This window comes from Apium graveolens, chromosome 3, assembly GCF_009905375.1.
Source record: "Apium graveolens cultivar Ventura chromosome 3, ASM990537v1, whole genome shotgun sequence".
NCBI lineage: Eukaryota > Viridiplantae > Streptophyta > Magnoliopsida > Apiales > Apiaceae > Apium > Apium graveolens.
The window spans coordinates 15,946,381-15,968,691 of record NC_133649.1 but is presented as its reverse complement, the minus strand read 5'-3'; the positions used below and the strand labels follow the sequence as shown (position 1 = coordinate 15,968,691).

General features: G+C 35.7%; 1 protein-coding gene across 1 annotated transcript; it reads right to left on the bottom strand.

The window, feature by feature from the left end:
- Nucleotides 1–963: 963 nt before the first annotated feature.
- LOC141711821 (uncharacterized) lies at nucleotides 964–6,951 on the bottom strand. Its single transcript, XM_074514506.1, has 3 exons — nucleotides 5,764–6,951; nucleotides 3,992–4,678; nucleotides 964–1,835 (listed from the first exon to the last, which is right to left on the bottom strand). The coding sequence occupies exons 1-3, from the start codon at nucleotides 6,769–6,771 to the stop codon at nucleotides 1,251–1,253; spliced, it is 2,280 nt and encodes a 759-aa protein (XP_074370607.1). The 5' UTR covers nucleotides 6,772–6,951; the 3' UTR covers nucleotides 964–1,250.
- Between the last annotated feature and the right edge of the window lie 15,360 nt (nucleotides 6,952–22,311).

Genomic DNA, 22,311 nt, shown 5'->3' with positions numbered 1-22,311 from the left:
TTTATATTGAATAGCTATATAACTTGTGATGAGTGATGATCATGATGGACCGTGATAACTAAATTCCAATATTTTGTGCTAATTACAAAAATCCCGGAACTTGGAGTTTTCTTGCCTAATTTGAAATTCAGCCAACCAAACCAAACATTGTAACTTTTTTTTATTCCCTTACATAGTTGGGTTACATCAAATCAAACGAGACCTTATTGTATGAAAGAAACCAAACCCCACCTTCACTGGATATTATATTTCGATACATATAATTTATGTAAGGTCTTATACTTTTGAAACTCTTCCGTTGGATGATAAACTTGTTGTATTAAAGAAATTAAACCCTTCTTTCACGGAATATTATATTTCGGTACATATCATTTATATAAAATAATTTACATGTATCTTGTAATTTTGGAGTATGCTTTATAAAATGAGTCGTACTTCGGTTATTATCACATAATTTAATCTTTAATCTTTAAATTCGTTATTTTCTTGAGAAATTTGGGGCTGACACAGCAAGAACCCCAACCCCCACCCAAAGTCCTTTGTTAACACTGTTAATCGTTTAGTCCTATCGGTACCTACAGCAGTCGGGGAGAAGTTACGATTGAGTTAAAAAGCTTCTTAAATTCCCTCGCCAGTTTCAGTCCAATGTACCTGCTTTTCACGGCACATTTTGCATTTTATATGGGATTGGGATGACAAGTAGATTAGTGAGTACTGAGTAGTGAGACTAGTGACAGAACACGGGATCAAAGTGTCAAATATCATCTCGGAATTTTATACTTCGAATATCAAACAAAGGTTAATCTGGTACTTTACTACTTTAGGATAGGAGAAAATTCTTGATACCTAATTCTTTAATAGAAATCTTCACCTTTCCATGTTGCACCTATGGAGTATGTGGACCGACCTAGCACAACTTGAGCATAAAAAATTTGTGTGTAAAATTGAAAAACTCAAAACTCAAAGGCTTCAAGGGTATATGATATAGAAACATTCCGTATAATACCTGCTGGTCTTATGCCTATTCTAACAATTGATTTGTGATTCATTAAGAGGGCATGTATAATATATAGTGTTGATTACACGTTTTCCTATTTCCAAAGAATTTAAATTAATTCAGACTGCCACCAAAAAACCCCCTGCAATTCTTGAATATCTAACAAAATCAATTGCACCACCAAAAGAAAAGGAAGTAATAGATACAAATATCCAACTGGGCTGAGTGCTCATATCTCTGTTTTATTTATCGATCAAGGTGCTGGAATGTGTGAAGTTGCTGCTAACTCGACTAACTTTTCCCCGCCAAGATTGGACACAAGTTCCATGGATATGAAGTGTTTCGGAAGATCATCAAACTCGGCATCTTTAAAACCGTAAGTTGACTGAAGTTTCCTTGCTTCAGATTCAGCAACCTCAGCTTCCCCAAATAGGATTTCAGCTTCTTCAACATCACCCAACTGCAAGGCAGCTGACCTTTCAGAAGTGGCAGCACCAGCAATTAGCAGTAGAATCTGAAATCTAGTCATTGCCAATTCTTTTTCCTTGGACAAAAGATGAACTTCGGTATCCTGCAATCTGTTAACAGTTTCTACAATCTCTCCCTCGAACTTCCCAATCTCTGACAAAGCCCCCTCCATTTTAGTTTGTATACCTTCCTTTTCAACACACAGTACCTTCACCTCAGCAGCTAGCCGTGCCGCTTCCTTGAAATTTCTTACACTAGCAGCGACTTTCTTTTCTGCTTCAAGCTCTGGGATTCTTTTGTCTATGAACAGAAGCCTCTGCTTAAGGGATTCAATTTCCTGCTGGATGCTTGTTTTTGTTGTAGATAACTCCTAAACATAGTGAAACAGGGCAATCATAAAAAATCTTGCCACTATATATAGGTAGGATTTGTAGAATAAAACCAGAAGTCTGGAAAGAGTTTTTTCATAGCAACCACAAAAGGGCTCACTAATATGCCAATATGCTATTCAGCATTAATTCGACTTATAATGTAAAAAATTTCCACAGGGACAAAAAAATTACCGAGATGTAGCAATAATATAATCAGCAACTAGCATGAATATACTTTAATAGAATACTAAGGCTGATGGCAATATAGCATCATCAGTTGCTTGAATAGGTATCTGCTTTATTTTTAAGGAAAAGGGCAGTTTTTTATGAAAGAGTGTAAATATAGTTTTCTGTACATATCATCTTCTTTATTTCTTGATATTATTACTCATATGCCAACCTGAATCTTACACGATCCCCGGTTGAACTCCTGATTTAAGTCTTGCATTTACTACTTGCATAAATATTAAAAGGAAGTAAGAACAAATCTAGCACAGACACTAATCTAGACTTTTAGGGTAAACATGGCCTTTCCATTCCCTCTTTCCCCTCTTTTCCCGGATTTTTTTTTTGGGAACACAATAAGAGCCAATATCTGAATTAGTATTATAGAAGAGCTACTATTACGCCATTCCCATATTCAATTTAATTCTGATATTAGTCCCAGTTGTATCAATCCAAGATACGTGGCAAATATGCGTGATGAGAATCAATTAATTTGTTTTACTCAGAGCAAGTCCAATGCATAGTTATAGTTGGTCTTATAGCTATAATATAGCATCAAAATGAAAAAAAATCTACTTCAATGCATAGAGAGAGAGAGAGAGAGAGAAAGAGAGAGAGAGAGAGAGAGAGAGAGATTTTCTTAGAATTCATTATTTAAAATAAGCCTTGGAGAGAGAGAGAGATAGAGAGAGAGAGAGAGAGAGAGAATTTCTTAAAATTCATTATTTAAAATAAGCCTTGGAGGGAGGGAGAGGGAGAGAGAGGGAGGGAGGGAGAGAGAGAGAATTTTACTAAATGTGGAAATATTTAGTTGTATAATAGAGCTAGCACTGGAGTTAAAGTCCTATTTTGAAACTAAAATGCACTTTTTGGTCTCAAATTATAGCAATAGCTATGGCCATTTTAGCTTTAGCATTGGACTTGCTCTAATAGGCCATTAGGCCCATTTTAAATGGACTTCTACCATGCATGTATTGGTTAAGGAACTCATTGCATGTTCTCTTAATTATGGAAAAGACTGCTTACCACTTGAATAACACTCAGCCATTGCTATAAGGAAATATTCGAGTAGACTGTGAATCCATCACTCTCATGAGCTTGAGGTAAGGTTATTGGAGTGCGAAGCTTTAACCAATTTACAAATTCACTTATATCAATAAATGATTTTTACAATTCTGCCATATTGAAGCCATTGAAGGTCCTGATCCAAGACACTTCTTTCCATGTCAGGGAAAAAAAACCACAAATTGTTTTAAGGGCAAATAAGTAATTTCACCTTTCCGCGGAAAATAGCGCGGTGAGCTACCTTACTGTGGAAAATAAGCGCGGAAAAGGTAATATTCTTTTTAATCCCGAGTGCGGAAAGGGTAAACCTTTTTTTTTTAATCCTGGTCGTTGGAGTGTTGATCCAAAGGCTTTGGCACAGTATGTTAATTAAAATGTCCCTAACAAACACAAGTCAGGGACCAGGACCCTTTAATTAAACATGATTAGTCATTAGTTTTTGGGCCATTTTTGTGAACAAAATAAACAGGTGAAAACAGAAATCCATCGATTTGGTTGCTTTCCTTACCCTTTGTACCCCTTATGATGCCTACTACCACTTAAGGCAACCAGCTAGAAGGTCCCTATCATCCATAAAAAATTCTTATGAAGTAAAAGTTCAATTCTGCAGTACAAGATAGGATCAGCATCTATTGATGCACTAGATGATTGATGTTACAGTATCTTTACACAAAGCACTCTTACCGTGAAACAGGTGATATGTACTTGAGAAAATCAGTAATTGATTTTAAATTAACATAAATATTAACTGAAAAGAAGAAGCAAATTGGACGAGGCTCTTGAAAAGATATATGTAAATATATATACTGTGCATGGGAAAGAAAAAAATCTAACTGCTACGTCAAAAGCAATCAGCAGAACTAACCTGAAGAGAAGCTCTTTCATTTGATATATCTTGTTTAAGCATTTGCACATCTTCAGTAAGTTTGTCCCCTGTCTTGGCAAGCATTAGTTTATGTTCCCTAGTGCTCAAAATAAATTGTATCAAATTTTTCCGCAACCCAGAAACTTCTTGGTATAAGGTTGCTTCATCAGCAGAGGTCTTGGCAAGGTTTTGAATCTTCACTGCCCTGTCTTGTTCCTGAGATAAGCATTCATTAACCTCCTCCTTTTTTCTAGACAATGCTTCACTTTGCAACTCCATTTGTGACAGCTCGGATTGCAAATTGTTATACTTTGCATTGATGCTTGACTGAGCCTCCTGAAAGCTAGAGACTGCATTGGCAATTCTTTTTTCAACTATTTCAATGCTAGATTCATTTTCTTTTAATTCGGACTCTTTTTGTTTCACTAAAGCAAGAAGTCTTTCCAGTTCATCTGCCAGTTCTTCTTTCTTTCTATGAAGAATTTCTATTTCCCTCTTATCATCCTCAACTAAATGATCAACAGAATCATTTAGTGCCAGCCTTGCCTCATTCACAATAAATGATTCGGCATCCAGTTCCATCCTTTTGACTTCAGCCAACTCAACTGATGAATCCCATTTGTTTGTTTCTTTTGCAGACGTAAGCTCTGCATTCCTTAGGACCAAATCGGCATCTTTTGCGGCATCCTAACAGAAAGAGAGAGCATCAATTCAGATATCTCATTTCAGTTTTGTAAAAGGAATCTAAGTTGGATAATTTAGATGTAAGAGCATGCTGTCCATAAAATTTGTCAGGGCATTATTACATGATACATTATAGTAGATAATAATTTGAGACTGCATAGTTTTACCCCCTAAAATAACTTTGTGGATTCATTCATACTTTTCATTGATGGAGATTTAATGACGTTATTCTCCACAGGGAACACTTAATTGTTATTTTCCAGATGCATAGTGTTATTTAAACTTCAAAGATTTATGGCACTGGTATTGAAGACTGATGTACCATATGAGATGTAGGTATCATCATGATCAATGTTTAGCAAATAGTTTTAGTTCTAATCGAGTTACTCTTGATAACAGCTGTTGGCTTGCATGAATCCTAATTTGTATATTTCATGAAACAAGCACTCACAAGACACAACTGGAATTTTTTTTTACGTTCTCGATATAATAGCAAAACACGTGTTCAAATACCATACCACATGGAACATTTTTTTATGTAATTGGCCCAACCGGCTGGCGATTTCCATACCATACCACATGGAACATTTTTTTATGTAATTGGCCCAACCGGCTGGCGATTTCCAACAAGTCTTTATGCATTTTTAGAGCAAGAAGCGGAACTACAAGAAAGCTATATAATGACAAAACACGTGTTCAAATACCATACTGTGATGCTTTCTTCTTTTATTATTATATTTGTTCACATTCCGTCTGTGCTGAGCGAGTGAGCTCACAAATTACTAAATGAAATGTCATTGGGCTAAATACAATACAAAAAACTTGTTTTTACCTAAGCAACAACATTTCTCTTTTTGTTTTGAAGAACAATTTGCCAGAAAAAAAATACTTTCTGAGTAAGATGATTCAGCAAAAATGGCAACAATCCTTGTAAAAACTAGAATCTAAAAAACTCTTGGTTCTCCTTCCAAAAGGTTAAAGATCACACAAATTAACATCTTCTTAAAAATCCTAGTTCAAAAAAAAAAAGGTTTAAAGACCTTGATTTAAATTTAAATAGCAAAACAAAAGATCCCTAAAGTACTCACCATAGAGAACCTTTGCAGCAAAGACGCACATTCCTCCTCAGCCGCAATCTGAAGATCAACAACTCCCTGCATCTTAACATCAACTGCATCACACTCGGCATCCGCATCTCTCAATGCAACCGCCAACCTTTCCTTGTCAGAATCCGCAGAAGCAAGAGCATCACTAAGCCTATCAGCCGTCTCGAAATCCTCAGCCTCACAAGCTTCCTCCAACTGCCTCTCCAATTCCCTATACTTGGCAGATGCCAACCTCAAATCCTCGGCAGCATTTCGCCTCCTCCTAATACTCTCCTTCCTCTTCCCAGAAACGGAATCCACTTGTTCCCTAACACGCCTCAAATTATCCGTAATATCACTCCTAATTCGCTCAAATCTCACTTCAATCGAACAATTATCCCTCTCCCTATCTTCCTCGTCTCCAATTACACCAACATCAATCTTCTCCGCATCATCTCGAACCAAATCATCACCAATATCAAGCTTCTCCGCATCGTCTCGAACCAAATCATTACCAATATCATCATCATCATCATCAACCATCCTCACTTTCAACTCAACTTCCTGATCACGCTTCTCAACTTCACTAACCCTAACTTCCTCCACCACCGGAGTAGACGGAATTGCAACAACCGAGTTAACAACCGAGTCAGCAACCGAGTCAATCTCATCTTTCTTATATCCGATCCGCAATCCAGCAGCTCGTTTCTTCTTCCTCGTACTAGAAGTCTGACGAGCAATCGGTTTAGAAGTAATCGGCGCAGTAGAAACAACCGGAGACGGCGGAGCAAGGGTTCGGTGAATCTGCGGAGTAACGAGAGTGAGATCGGAGAATAAGTTCTCGTCGAGAGGCTGAGATACATCGGCGGCCGGCGATGACGGAGGTTGCTCCGGTAGATGGTTAGAATTGTCGGAGATATTGTTAATAGTTGAAGTAGAAGGTTGAGAGGGTTGAGTGGGATCGAATAGCACCATGCCTTCGAATAATGAATCCATTTCGTCTGAGTCCATTGCTCCGATTATAATTATAATTTTGATTTAGTTCTGGTTGAGTTCAGTAATGTTGTTAAAGTGTTTGATTCATTGCTGATGAAAGTTTGAAGCTTTTGTTTGTTTGTTGGGGTGATCAGAGGATAGCTATGGATCAGGCCACTCTCAGCAGGCAGTCAGCACCATGTTCTGTATTTTCTATATCATTACATAGCGATGAATGTCAAAAATATTAATTAAATTATTTAATTTCAAGTTATATAAAAAATCAAAAATTAAAAAATTGAATAATCTCCTTATTCTTTTAAATTACGGTCAGATATCTATATCTATATATTATAAATTGTTAGATAACCATTTTCTAAGGTTTGGTATCTATATTTTGGTTAGGATATGATTTTTAACTTTAATTTAACCCAATGGACTATCTATTTTTAGGTTTGGTATCCATATTAGGTTTATAAAAGATCCATGTACTTATTATGACCCATTTTAATTATAGCAACTTTACGATACAATTTTTAAATATGAATTGTGTTACTTATGGTAAGTTTTTAATACAAATTTGAAATAAAGTTTAAATTTTAACAGATCTATTTATAGAAATAATCTCATAAAATATATAACATAAAAATAACATATGTGACGAAAATAGTTCTTAAATTTATCATCATATGTAGATGCAATACACTTATTATATAGAAAATTTAATCTTTGATAATCATATTATTCAATTTGAATTATAAATTTATTTATTTATTTTATTAAATAATTTTTGAGATCCCCATGTGCAAAGTACGGGTTATAAACTAGTGTACAAAAATAACGCGTACGAAAATTTGACCCGACCCAATCCAGTTACCCGGGCTTAACACTTTTAACCGATTCTTTAGTTTTTGATAAAATCTGACCAAACCCGACCCTTCCTTATAAAAGCCCCAGCTTTGACTCTACCCGAATAAAAACGCTAATTGAATTCAATAAAATTATATTTTTATTATATATTTACATATATATGTATAATTGTATATATATGTATTTACACTTTAAACATATAAAAAAAATACTTGAAACACTCATATATTTATAAGTTCGTTGTTTAAAATATAAATATAAATTTAGATTTATTATACATGAATAAAATATATATTAATCACACGAAAAAGTCAATAAATTTATCATTAAAATAATAGTGAATAAACCATCATCAATATTTAAGTTGGTGGATCATATAATAAGTATATTTTATATTTAATTTATGATACTTAAAATAAATGAAAATTAACAAAACCCAAAAAAATTGAGTCGCTCCAATTCGGGATCGAAAAAGCACGACTGACCCGGTTTGGACACAAAAGAAAGCCTGACGCGGTCTGTCTCGAGAATATTAAAAAGCTTATATATTTTCCAAAAATCAGGCACGGTCAAACTCAAATCCCGGATTTTTTAAGATCCAATCAAAATGACTATCGGATCTTGTGTACATCTCTTATCACGGTTACCCTAACTTCATCTTATTATTTTATTATATTTAATATAAATTTATAATTTTTTTATACTTATAAATATATTAAATTTATAATAAAATTGTATAAGTAAAATTTAAAAAATCATAACCTTTAAATTAGTGATCTGTGTAAGTGTAAAAAAAGATATAATTTAAAATCCTAAAATATTAATATTATATATATATAAAGTTTCTTTTCCTTACTCATGTATCGACCTTTTACCTTCACCAAACTTATATATAATATAAATAAAAATATATAAATATTAACTAACGTGAATATCCCCGGGCTAGGGTATCTATTAAGTTCGAATCAAATCATAAAATTAAATTGAATTATTTGTATCAATAGTACATTTTTTTTTCATTTTTTTGATGTAGATTTCAACATACAGTGTAACATTATATTCTATCTAAAGTTCTATATACTTAAATGCATATTCGTGAACCAATTACAAACTTCGATTCTGATTCCCGGAGAAGAAGATATTAGTTTAACAACGATACGAAGGAAGGATCGACGACAGAAACCGAAGAGGATGCAAAGGAAGAAATAGAAGAAAAAAACAGATGAAAGTTATTTCATATAAAACAAGACATCAAGTTAATTTAAGAGACCTTCTTTGCTAAAAAAAGAAATAATCTGATCAACAATATAGGTGATAAGGTAATTATCTTTTTATTTTCCCTCAAACTACAATCATATAATATATATGTAGCTATTTTTTGTTAGTTATTGATTTATTATTACTTGTATTGGTAGATAAAAGTCTGTGACTTGGAAGACAAGGTAGTTGCTTTGTACTTGAATGAAGAAAGGTTTACCCCAGACTTAACCGCAATTCTTAGGAGTGTGTATGAACAATTGCGGTCTTCAGGATTTATGTTTGAAGTTGTTCTTGTTTATATGTTCAACTCATATAATACTCAAAGCCGGGCAGATGTAAAATCATTTAAGTATGGTACTTTTAAGACAATGCTTTGTTTAGCCCTCCCGTATAAACACATTTGTTTTATCCTGGTTGTCACGCACTTTTTGATATCCGTTCGAGTTGGATGAATGGCATCCAGACCCCTCACTTGTTATTATTGGACCTTGCGGAGAGTTCTTTGTCTTGTTTGGAGCAACTACCATTTTAAAGAATTTTGAATTCGAGGCCTATCCGTTTACCGACGATATGGCTTGTTACGTTCAGATTGTTTGGGATGTAAGAATAATCTTCGGTCGTTAAGAAGCCTTCGGCTTGAACCTGAAAAGAAAGAGAATGCGAGGGATTGTACTCCCGATTCACCTCCGGTGTGACAATAAGTAATCTGGATGTATAATAGGTTTGAAGATACAAAAATACAAATAGAGTTTGAGAGTGTATTGAGTTGTTCGGTTTCTTACATTTCTTCGGATATTTATACTCAAACCTATAATTAATGTTCCTCCGTTATGATAAGAATCCGAATGAACGTTGGAAGAGTGATATAGGGGTAGCCATTTCGATTCTGCATTGATGAATGGCTTGTCAAAGGCTAATTGGTCCTTCGGTCCATGAACAACGTGGGCCTTCGGCCCAATGGCTTAGATGCTCGATGGACCTTCGTTCGTTGGGAATTATTGGGCTTGTAGCTAACATATTCCTGTCTTTCGTCCGGTCCATCGGTCGGTCGACAGACATCAATCTCGGCCCATTTTCGGTTGAAACCTAGGACGCTCCTTCTGTCTCTCCATGGGTTCATCCGACCACCTGGCAACATTGTGGGTAACTGGGAGCCTTATAAAGGATACAGTTGTCATCCATGTCTTTTTATGGTCACATCATGACCGTCGAATCCCAACCGTCTCCATCTGGACCGTTGATTTCAGAACGCCCAGGGAAGATTTTTGGCAAGCAAACATTTGGGTTTTGGGGCACTTATATATATACTTCACAGACACTTTTTTATTTTCACTTTTACATCCAAACACCACCAATAAACATACTCTCCAGTTTCTTCAAGGCGGATAGTGTCAACTCCGTTTCCCAGATCACCCCATTTCAGTAGAGCAACATCTTCAAATCAGTAAGTGATGTTTTACCTTTTCTCTTGACTTAAAGTGTTTTTCTTTTCTGCAATGCATGCTGACTTTTGGGTTTATTTTTGTAATGCGTGCTTGTTTTTTGTGTGTGGGGTACTTTATGGGTTGGTAGTTTTTTGGGTGTTTTTTCTACTTTTTGGGACATTGTTTGAGACTAAATTTGTCTCCCTTAGACACGGGTGTATCTATTGGTGCACAATCTTTCATGCCATACCTTTCCAGGATCATTTCGATATAGCTCTTTTGTGACAATCCAAGAATACCCCGAGAACGATCTCGGTGTATCTTGTTAGGTCACACACACACTGTAGAGGGGGTGAATACAGTGTATAGTACACTCAAATCGAACTTTAAGAACTTAAGTAACAGAAAACAAACTTTATTGAAACAATAAACTCTGTTACAGTATGGAACTGTTACCTCTCAGTGATGAACAAATATCACGAGAGCTGCTAGGGTTACAATGAATAATCTTCTCTAATAATGATAACACTTATAGTGTAAACCCTATGTCTGTGTTTATATACTACACAGTTACAAGATAATCGCTAATTGATATGGAATATAATTCTGCTTCCTAAAATATATCAATCAGATATCTTTTCTTCCAAGTATTCCATTCTTTACAGAATTCCTTCTTCATGCATATCTCTTCTTATGTTTATCTTGATCTTCTTTCCTTTAATCAGCTACTGTCCTTATCTGATCGTCCTTCAGCACTTAAGTTCTGATATCTATCTTCTGATGATTATCTCCTGATAACATAAGTACTGATATCCTTAAGTCCTGACTTCCAGTATAAGTACTGATCAACAGTTAAGTACTGATTTATCCTGTTCAAGTAAGATCTGAAAGCTAAACATAAAACATATTAGCCATGACATTATCAAATATATCTAACAATCTCCCCCAATTTGTAAATTAACATAATATACAAGTTTAACAGATATTTGATGATGTCAAAAACATTAAGTACAAATGCATGAGAATTAGACTAGATAACTACAACTTACAGTCCTTAAAGCTTTTACCAATTTCAACTTCTGATAACAACTTCAGTCTGTATAAATATCAGAATTTAAGCAGTTGTAGATCTTCGACTTGGCTTCATCATTTTCTGATCTCTCTGATGTCAGGAGTTGTTCTGAGATAGTTCTTCAACAAACATTTCTCAGCATATCTGAGTTCATCAATCATTCTCCTTTTGACATCTTTAAGCTCTGCAGTATCTTCACCAGTTTGAAAGATTGCAGCTCTGAGATCATTGATCTTTGCTTTTCTCAACTCCTGATCTAGTCTTATGACATAAGCTTTGTCAGACTCTAGATTGAATTCAAGTCCCTTAATACCAAGATATGTTCTGATCTGTGCAGTATTAGGCTTCATATCAACAATATCACCATTGTGATCTCTGTACTTTGGAACATATATGCTGTCAGACTTAACAGAATAAAGCCTTTTCTGTCTCTGAATCTGTTCTTTTAAGTAGTTTGCAGCAGTCCCTGTTATTCTGTCATCCACTTGAAGTAAGAAAAGTACATGCTCCAATTCTTCAAAATACTTCAATGGAATGGCATTTTGTCTTATATGATAAACCCTACCATCTGTCATGAAATACAACATGATGTATTCTGTTAGGTCACACACTGTAGAGGGGGTGAATACAGTGTATAGTACACTCAAATCGAACTTTAAGAACTTAAGTAACAGAAAACAAACTTTATTGAAACAATAAACTCTGTTACAGTATGGAACTGTTACCTCTCAGTGATGAACAAATATCACGAGAGCTGCTAGGGTTATTAAGAATAATAACTTCGATAATGATAACACTTATAGTGTAAACCCTATGCCTGTGTTTATATACTACACAGTTACAAGATAATCGCTAATTGATATGGAATATAATTCTGCTTCCTAAAATATATCAATCAGATATCTTTTCTTCCAAGTATTCCATTCTTCACGGAATTCCTTCTTCATGCATATCTCTTCTTATGTTTATCTCGATCTTCTTTCCTTTAATCAGCTACTGTCCTTATCTGATTGTCCTTCAGCACTTAAGTTCTGATATCTATCTTCTGATGATTATCTCCTGATAATATAAGTACTGATATCCTTAAGTCCTGACTTCCAGTATAAGTACTGATCAACAGTTAAGTACTGATTTATCCTGTTCACGTAAGATCTGAAAGCTAAACATAAAACATATTAGCCATGACATTATCAAATATATCTAACATATTCTTTCAAGTAGGTATGGTAAACCATCTGTACAGATTTCAGTTGATTCAATCTCTCAGGAGTTGCTCCAATACCTGGTTCACTCAAGGAAGTTGGATCATTGGTAGTGTTGTGTACTCTTCTTTCATCAGCACTTCCCAATCTAGTTTTATTTCTAGCTTCCTTTCCAGTAACTACTCTTGCTTCAAAACCACTTGCAGTAGTCTTCAAAGATTGAGTCTGTTTTGCTTTAGTGAATCCTGGTAGGAGTGTCTTTGATCTATTTTCTGATATCAAGTTAACTTGAGCTATGTCAGAGGTTACTTGCTTCTCCTGAATATCAGAACTTACAATTTCTTGACTCTGAACAACTTGAGCCATGTCAGAGGTTGTTTTAAGAACTTTTCTTGAAGTCAGAGCAAGATCATCCTTTTCATCAGTAATTTCTTCTTCCTCAGGAGGTACATAAACCTTGATAGGTTCACCAACCTTTTTTTTACCCTTGGATCTTGGATCTATCTGTGGTTGTGATCTAGCCAATGTTGCTTCAGTATGTGTCCTTTCTTTGATCACAATGCCTTTGAGTTTTGGAAGTGATTTTTTACCAGAAGCTTCAGATTTAGATGTGACTTTCTCTGATTTAAGTCTGGCTTCTTCTTCCTTTAAACTTTCCAAGTCCATTCCTGGATTTTCTTGAAGAAATAACTGTCTTGACATTTCCTCATCAAGATCTAGAATTTCATCAGAACTTATCCTTTTACCAACAACATAATTTATTCTTTTCCCAGTATCAGAACTTGTCCTGTGAATAGCTTGTCTTGATGTAAACCTTCTACCTTGACTATGACCGCTACCCATTCCAGAGTATCCTTGATCATCATTTCCATCATCCTTTCCTTGCAGTGTCTTATTAGTTTTGCATTTGGACTTAATTACCTTCTCCCCCTTTTTGGCATCAGCAGGTAGTAAAAGAGAGATAAGTAATTCCACTGAGGATTGGATTTCAGTAAGTTGCGATTGCTGAGAAGCTTGATTTGTCAGAATTTCATCAATCTGAGCTTGTTGTTTCTCTTGAGTTTTCTCAATATAAGCAATCCTGTCAATGGTAGGTTGAAAGAACTTTTTCTTATCAATTTTCCAAACTTGTTCCTGTTTGATAAAGTTCTCCTGAATCTTGTGTAGCTCTGCATGAGTAGTCGAATGAAGACCTTGTAGATGTTTAGTACTCAATGCAGTGACTCTAAGCTGGGTTTTAAAATCATCAGAATTTAACATTTCATCAGCTTTAGTCAAGTGCTCAGCAAGATGTTTTTCAGTTGGAACACATGAAACTGAGTTCCATTTCTTAGTCCACTCCTGACCTGCAGGATTTTCACTCCAAGGTACTGGTGCTTCCCCGGTAACAAACTTCTTTACCATTTCAGACTTAGGAAGAGTCTGTTGAGGAGTATGTCCTAAAGGACCTGCTTCATCAGCATCTACAGTTGGAGCAGCATCACCAGTATCTCCAGTATTTGCAGCATCAGAACTTAAAAAATCAGTATCTTCTGATAAAACAACAGTGTGAGTAGTAATGGAGGCTTCAGCATCCTCTAATTGTTGATCTGATACTAAGTTCTGATCAACAGCCATATCCTGATGCTCACCTAAAGTCTGATCATCAGCATCTTGATGCAGAGAAGGTGTTGTTGATAACTCTGGAGTTTGAACAGCATCAGTAACAGGTGTTGTGGAAGGATTATTTGCTGTTGGAGCTTCTAAGAGAAATACTTCAGACACAACCAAGTGTTGAACATCAATATCAGCACTTGTGCCTGGATCAACAAGAGACACGGATGGTGAGTTAGCCTTGTCAGATACAGCTTCCTGAGATGGAGTTGATGGAGAAGAAGTGACTGGAGCAAATTCCTTGTCTTGTGAGATCAGAGATTCCTGATCCCCTTCCTTAGATGCTTCCTCTTCATCATCTGAAACTGGCCTTTGTGCCCTCTGTTTCTTGTACTTCCTTATTGATTTGGATTCCTTGGGAGTTTCAGGAACTGTCATTCGTCTAAGCCTCTTGAGAAGCCTAGAACCCCCAATTTCAGAATCCTTCTGAGAAATCTCTTTCTCAGCTTCAGTTACAACAGGTTCTCTAGCAGGAACCGGTTCCTCAGAATCAGATTCATCTCTCAATGCAATCCTCCTTCTCTTTTGAGGTGTTTGAGGAACATTCTTTGTCCTCTTTGGCTTGGAAGATGAAGATTTCACAGTAGGTGCTGAAGATGAAGGTTGAGCAGTCTGTGAAGTGGAGAGATAGGATTTGAGATATGTTCTGAGGGTAGGTTGAGTAGAATGAGAGGTAGGTACTGAGGTTGATGGATTTTGGGTGTTTGGAGTTGGTTGGACATCAGAGTAAACAGATCTATAAGTATCAGGATCAGCATTTACTAGGATCTGTTTTACAGACTGAGGAATCTGTAATGGTCTAACCACTGTTTTCTTAGTATCAGCATTTACTAGGTCATTAAAGTATCATTTTGCAACCTTAAAAGGTGGGGTTTGGGTGCTGACTAAATGAGGTTCATCAGTACAATAAGTGTAAATAAGTTGACAGAATCTAGCAAAATAAACAACAGCTCGATCCTCTGTCATCCTATCCCCAATAAAACCAATTAAAGCAGTTGCAAAATCAAAATGAGTTTGATTGATAATTGCATACCCGATGTGCTGACTCATAATTGGAATAGCATCAAAATTCGAACATTTATTCCCAAAAGCTTTGGTGATGCAATCAAAGAAGAAACTCCATTCTCTTCTGATATTAGCCCATTTTAACTGTCCAAGTTTCGTCAGACTCTTTTCATATCCCAATTCAGCCATTAACTCCCGAAGGGCTGAGTCCTCTGGAATTGAGAAAGTACAATCTTCTGGAAGATGTAAAGCCCTGCGTACTGTACCAGGAGTGACTACAAAGGATGAATCACCCACTTGGAAGATAATACTGGGAGTTCCACGTTGACCACCATCATCAAAAAGTCCAGTCCTCCAAAACCTCAGAACTTGTTGGCTTGAAAAGAATTCAGGCTGTGTTAATGCATACCCAACCTCACTATGTGCAAGAAGATCTTGCACAAAGTGCAATTCAGATGGAGCTTCAGTGTGATCAAGAACTGCAGCATAGTTGTTGGGGACAAACTTAGCTCCATCAATGATTAAATCCTTTGGTGCCATGTGAAAAAAAAATTGAGATTCAAGTATGCCTGTTAGGTGTTTGATATAATGTGTATGAAAAACCAACGTGAGAAATAAAGAGAAAGAGAGTAAAAGTAAGGAGAGAGATAAAATATGAAGAAAATAAAAGATTAAAGAAATCTTCTCTCTGTTGTACTTATACTCTGAACAAAAATGTTACCGTTGGACACCTAACAGACATGCAGTAATAACGGACAGTTACTGGGCTCGAGAAAATAGGAATCATTACTTACCCATTTGCCTAGTTTCAAGGAAAAACCGTTCCATTTATCAAGAGAAACAGTTTTAATTCAAAATTAAAACCGTTATCACTGATTGAATTATTTTTCACTGCATCATTAATATTCTAAAAATACATCACATGAAAATGACCAAGATAAATTAGATAAGTAAGTGCTGAAAACGAATCAGAACTTAATATAAAACAAAATTTATATGGTCATCAGAATATCAATCAGGATTTATCAACACAAGATAAAATAACTCAGAGACAAAATAACTGAGACTGTCATCAAATTTTATTCACAGATAAGTCAAGTAAAACATTAGACTGTAATATCAGAACTTAGACTTATATCAGAACTTAACAGTCATCAGAACATAATTTCTTAACTCGAAAAAGGAATGCCCATCTTAGTAAATCCTCATACAAGTTCTGAGTTATAGACTTCAGAACTTAATCATTAGAACGTGTAACTAGAACTTGTCCTCAGAATTTGTGCAAAGTGACACAATGACTGTTTATCTAAAATAACATAGACCACCACAGTAATTTTCATCATTCATATGGAGTGATTAGTGTGTGCATTAAGCTAAATAACAGACAAAGAGTAAAGTCTGAGTCACTTCAGTACATCTTAGAAATAAGGCATAACTAAAATTTTGGTAAAGAGTTGTCATTGTCCTGAAACCTACTGATGAATGAGTTCATGCTTGAGTCCACCTCAACTGTTTTGTGCTAATTTTATGCATCTTTTGAAATTCTATTTTACAGTGGCTTTTCAGTGTAAGTGAGTCACGACTGTTTATCAGAATTTATGCTATTATCAGAGTATTTCTCCAGTAATCATAGAGTGTGAAAAGTCACCAAGAAAATATTTTGCTTTTCTAATGCATATTTACTTAATACCAGCAATGCACTTGGGTCGTCCCTTCCACATTTTTACTCTAGATCTCAAAGGAGTACCTGATTTTATTCTTTGATTTTTGTGCTTTTTCTTTTGATAAGTGAGGTTTATCAGCACTTAGTACATTCAGCAGTTTTACTAGTATCAAAACTTAACAGATGAGTAGCATTATTCTAATTTGTGACTTAGTAATAAGATATACAAAGTAAACTTAACTAAGCTCAATTATCAGAATTTGCTAGTGTCATAAGATTTCCACTGAAATAATTACTTCTTACATGGAATCATTTGTTTATTGAAGACTACTAGGTCAGTATCTAGCACAGTTATCCTCATAGGATTGAATAGGTACTTGAACAGACATATCACTTATCAGAGTTTAGAAACATATATCAGACAACCGTCAATACTTAAAGACATTTATCAATTAAGCACAGAATACACAATGAGATTAATTCTGTAAATACTGAGCATAAAGTCAGATAACACAGAACAAGACTAAGCAGATTTAGAGAAAGAACCTGAAACCATTCCAAGTTTATTTACCAATCTTGTAAAAGTAGCTTCACACAGTGGTTTTGTGAAGATATCTGCTAGTTGTTGATCTGTGGGAACAAAATGCAATTCCACTGTACCTTCATCCATATGTTCCCTGATGAAGTGGTACCTGATGCTGATGTGCTTTGTCATAGAGTGTTGAACTGGATTACCTGTCATAGCAATATCACTTTGATTATCACAGTAAATAGGGATTTTGAAATATATTAACCCATAATCCAGTAACTGATTCTTCATCCAAAGAATCTGTGCACACAGCTTCCTGCAGCAATATACTCTGCTTCTGCAGTTGATGTGGAAATTGACTTTTGTTTCTTGTTGTACCAAGAAACCAATCTGCCTCCAAGAAATTGACAGCTTCCACTTGTGCTTTTCCAGTCAATTTTGCAACCTGCAAAATCTGCATCTGAGTAACCTATTAGTTTAAAATCTGATTCTCTAGGATACCATAATCCCAGAGCAGCTGTTCCTTTAAGATACTTAAAGATTCTTTTTACAGCTGTTAAGTGAGGTTCTCTTGGATCTGCTTGAAATCTTGCACAAAGACAGGTAGCATACATGATATCAGGTCTACTAGCAGTTAGATAGAGTAGAGAGCCAATCATACCTCTGTAGTCAGTAATATCTACTGATTTACCGGTATCCTTATCCAGTTTTGTTGCAGTGGCCATTGGAGTGGATGCACTTGAACAATCTTGCATTCCAAATTTCTTCAGCAAGTTTCTGGTGTACTTGGTTTGACAAATAAAAGTGCATTCCTCATTCTGCTTGACTTGAAGGCCCAGAAAATAGCTAAGTTCCCCCATCATACTCATCTGATATCTTGACTGCATTAGTTTGGCAAACTTTTTGCAAAGTTTGTCATTTGTAGATCCAAAAATGATATCATCAACATAAATCTGGACCAGAAGTAAGTCCTTTCCATGGTTGAGGTAGAACAGTGTTTTGTCTATTGTCCCTCTGTTGAATCCACTTTCCAGAAGAAACTGAGCTAAAGTCTCATACCATGCTCTAGGAGCTTGCTTAAGTCCATAAAGTGCTTTATCAAGCCTGTAGACATAATCTGGATGTTTGGTATTTACAAAACCTGGAGGTTGTTCAACATATACCTCCTCCTCCAATTCTCCATTGAGAAAAGCACTTTTCACATCCATTTGAAAGACAGTAAACTTTTTGTGAGCAGCATAAGCCAAGAATATCCTTATGGCTTCTAACCTAGCAACTGGTGCAAATGTTTCATCATAATCAATTCCCTCCTGTTGAGAATATCCTTTTGCAACCAGCCTTGCCTTATTCCTTGTAATTATGCCATCACTGTCAGTTTTGTTTCTGAATACCCACTTTGTACCAACAACAGATCTATTCTTTGGTCTTGGCACTCGGGTCCAGACTTTGTTTCTTTCAAATTCATTCAACTCTTCCTGCATTTCTTGCACCCAATCAGCATCTTGAAGAACTTCTTCCACTTTCTTTGGCTCAGTCTGAGAGAGAAAAGAATTGTAAAGACATTCATTTGAAGTACCTATTCTAGTTCTGACACCTGCATCAGGATTTCCAATTATCAAATCAGGTGTATGTGATTTTGTCCACTTCCTTGCAGATGGAAGGTTTTCTCTAGAACTGGATGCTCCCCCATGATCCATGCTATCTTCATTTTCATTTTCTGATGCTCCCCCTGAAACTATGCTCTCCGAGTTGGAGTCTTCAGTATTTAAATTTTCAGCACTATCAGAACTTGGCTTATCAGAACTTGACAAATCAGAATTTGATGAGCCAGATGTATGTTCTGATATTTCTTGAGCTGTGGTAGGATCTTGAGTATGCTCCCCCTGCATCGGTGCATCTTCCCTTGCCGTAGCCACCACAGTTTCAATAACATCAGAGTTTATTCCATCAGAGTTTACAGTATCAGGACTTAGACTTTCAGGATTTTCAGTATCAGAATTTGAGTCTTCATTTTCAAATCTCAGCTGATCATGGTCAATGAAATCTTCAAGACTAGTAATCTTCTTGTCATCAAAAGAGACATTGATAGATTCCATGACTACTTTTGTTCTCAAATTATAGACTCTGAAGGCTTTTGTGGAAAGTGGATATCCAACAAAGATTCCTTCATCAGCTTTTAGATCAAACTTTGATAGTTGTTCAGTATGAGTCTTGAGAACAAAACACTTGCATCCAAATACATGAAGGTATTTCAGATTTGGCTTCTTTTTCTTCACCATCTCATATGGTGTTTTTCCATGCTTGTTAATGAGTGTTGCATTTTGAGTAAAATAAGCAGTCTGCACAGCTTCAGCCCAGAAATAGGTTGGAAGCTTTGCTTCTTCAAGCATTGTACGTGCAGCTTCAATGAGAGTTCTATTCTTCCTTTCAACAACTCCATTTTGCTGTGGAGTTCCAGGAGCAGAAAATTCCTGCTTTATTCCACGGCTTTTGCAGAACTCTTCCATTATCAAATTCTTGAACTCAGTGCCATAATCACTCCTTAAAACTTTCACAGAATCTTTGACCATTTTATCCAGATGTTTGACATGATCAATCAAGATTGATGCAGTTTCACTTTTTGTATGCAAGAAATACACCCATGTGTATCTGGTGAACTCATCCACTATGACCAACGCATACTTCTTCTTTGCAATATACATGACATTTACTGGACCAAATAGATCAACATGTAGTAGATGATAAGGCTCAAGAATTGATGATTCAGTCTTGCTCTTGAATGAAGATTTTCTTTGTTTGGCTTTCTGACATGAATCACAAAGACCATCAGGAGCAAATACTGTGTTTGGCAATCCTCTCACAAGATCTTTCTTGACCAGTTCATTTATATTGTTGAAATTTAAATGAGAGAGTTTCTTATGCCAATTCCAGCTTTCTTCAATTGATGCTCTACTCATCAGCCAGATTGCAGAACCATCAGTACTTATTGAAAGCTTAGCTTCATAAATGTTACCACGCTTGTATCCTTTCAGAACAACTTTGCCTTTAGATTTACTCACAATTTCACAGTGTTCTTCAAAGAAATCAACATGATAACCTCTGTCACAGATTTGACTTATACTCAGTAGGTTGTGTTTAAGTCCTGAGACCAGAGCTACTTGTTTAATTATGACATTTCCAAGATTGATATTGCCATATCCCAATATTTTTCCAATGTTGCCATCTCCATAAGAAACACTTGGGCCAGCTTTCTCCACAAAGTCTGATAGCAGGGCCTTATTTCCAGTCATATGTCCTGAACATCCACTGTCCAGAACTAGAATATTTTTTCCAGTTGCCCTGCAATCACAAAGACCACTAATTATTAGTTTTAAGGACCCAGACTTGCTTGGATCCTTTGGCCTTATTAAGTTTGTTAACATTTGCAGCGGATTTAGCATCAGAGTTTATGTTAACATTTTTCTTATCAGAACTTACACTATCAGACTTTGAATCAAAATTTACACTAGAAGGAACAATGGAAACTTTCTTCAAAGACGGTTTTATTTGATAATAATCATAGTACAAGCTATGATATTCCTTACAAGTATAAATGGCTACTTCTACTTCAGAAGAACATCAAGCAACCGTGCAGGACACCAAGTAGGCCTGGGTTGAGGGGGTCAACCTCTTTCTTCTCTTATTAGGTATTCTTTAATGCCATAAACTACCACAATAAAAACAAGAATTTTGTGGTTTGTATCTAACAGACTGACTCTTAACTCCTGACTTTGAAGGTAAGGAGTTAATATTCTTATTCTTCCTGCAAAAAGAAGCCAGATGGTTAGAACTTCCACAGTTATGACATGTTTTCCTAGAAGCATCAGGAACAGGTTTATAATTATTGCTTTTATTCACACCTTCCTTTCCATTCCTATTTTTCCTAGGTGATTTTACCTTGTTTGCATTCTTAACATCTTTCAGCTTATGCTTAAGCTGCTTCTTTGTCATTAAGCCTATGTTCACTTCAGCTGTCTTTTCCTGTTTTAGTTTGTCAGAAGTTAATTTCTTTGTAACTTCTGATTTTTCATTTTCAGACTTTACAGTTACAAACTTAACAGGTTTTAACTTTGGCTTTTGCTTATCAACAGACTTAATTTCTTCAGTTCCTTTATCATTCTTATCTTCTCCATAACCTAAGCCCTCTTTCCAGTTTCCACTACTTAGCAAATTTTGAGTTGTTTTGCTAGAGTTAGTCCAAGTCCTGATAATCTCTCTTTCCTTTTCTAACTCAGTTTTTAGAGATTCATTTATTTTTAGCACTTCATTCCTAACATAAAAAGCATCATCTCTATCCTTCTGAGTTTGATGGAACATGACTAACTCTTTTTCTAAGAAATCATTTCTTTTCTTAAGTGCAAGATTTTTAGAAGTTAATCTTTCACATGTTAAAGTTTGATCTCTATAACTAACAAACATGGTTTTAAGATATCTTCTCAACTCATTAATATCATCAGTATGAAAAGCATAAGTAGTCTGAGGTACCTTTGTTTCAGCAGCTTCAGAACTGCTCTCAGCACTTTCTTTATCAGCATTTGCCATCAATGCATAGTTTTCCTCACTTTCAGAGTCTGAGGTATCTGTCCAGCTTTTCTGCTTTGTGACAAGAGCCTTGCCTTTGTCACCCTTTACCTTCTTGCAATCAGGAGATATGTGGCCTTTCTCACCACAGTTATAGCATTTAACATTGGTGTAATCTCCTCTGTCAGACTTTCCTCCTCTGCCTTCAGATCTTCTGAAATTCTTCTTATCAGAACTTATGCCTTTCCTGGAAAACTTCTTTCCCTTCCTGAACTTTCTGTATGCAATCTTTGTGATTCCTTTCACCATAAGAGCACACAGCTTCATCATCTCCTCAT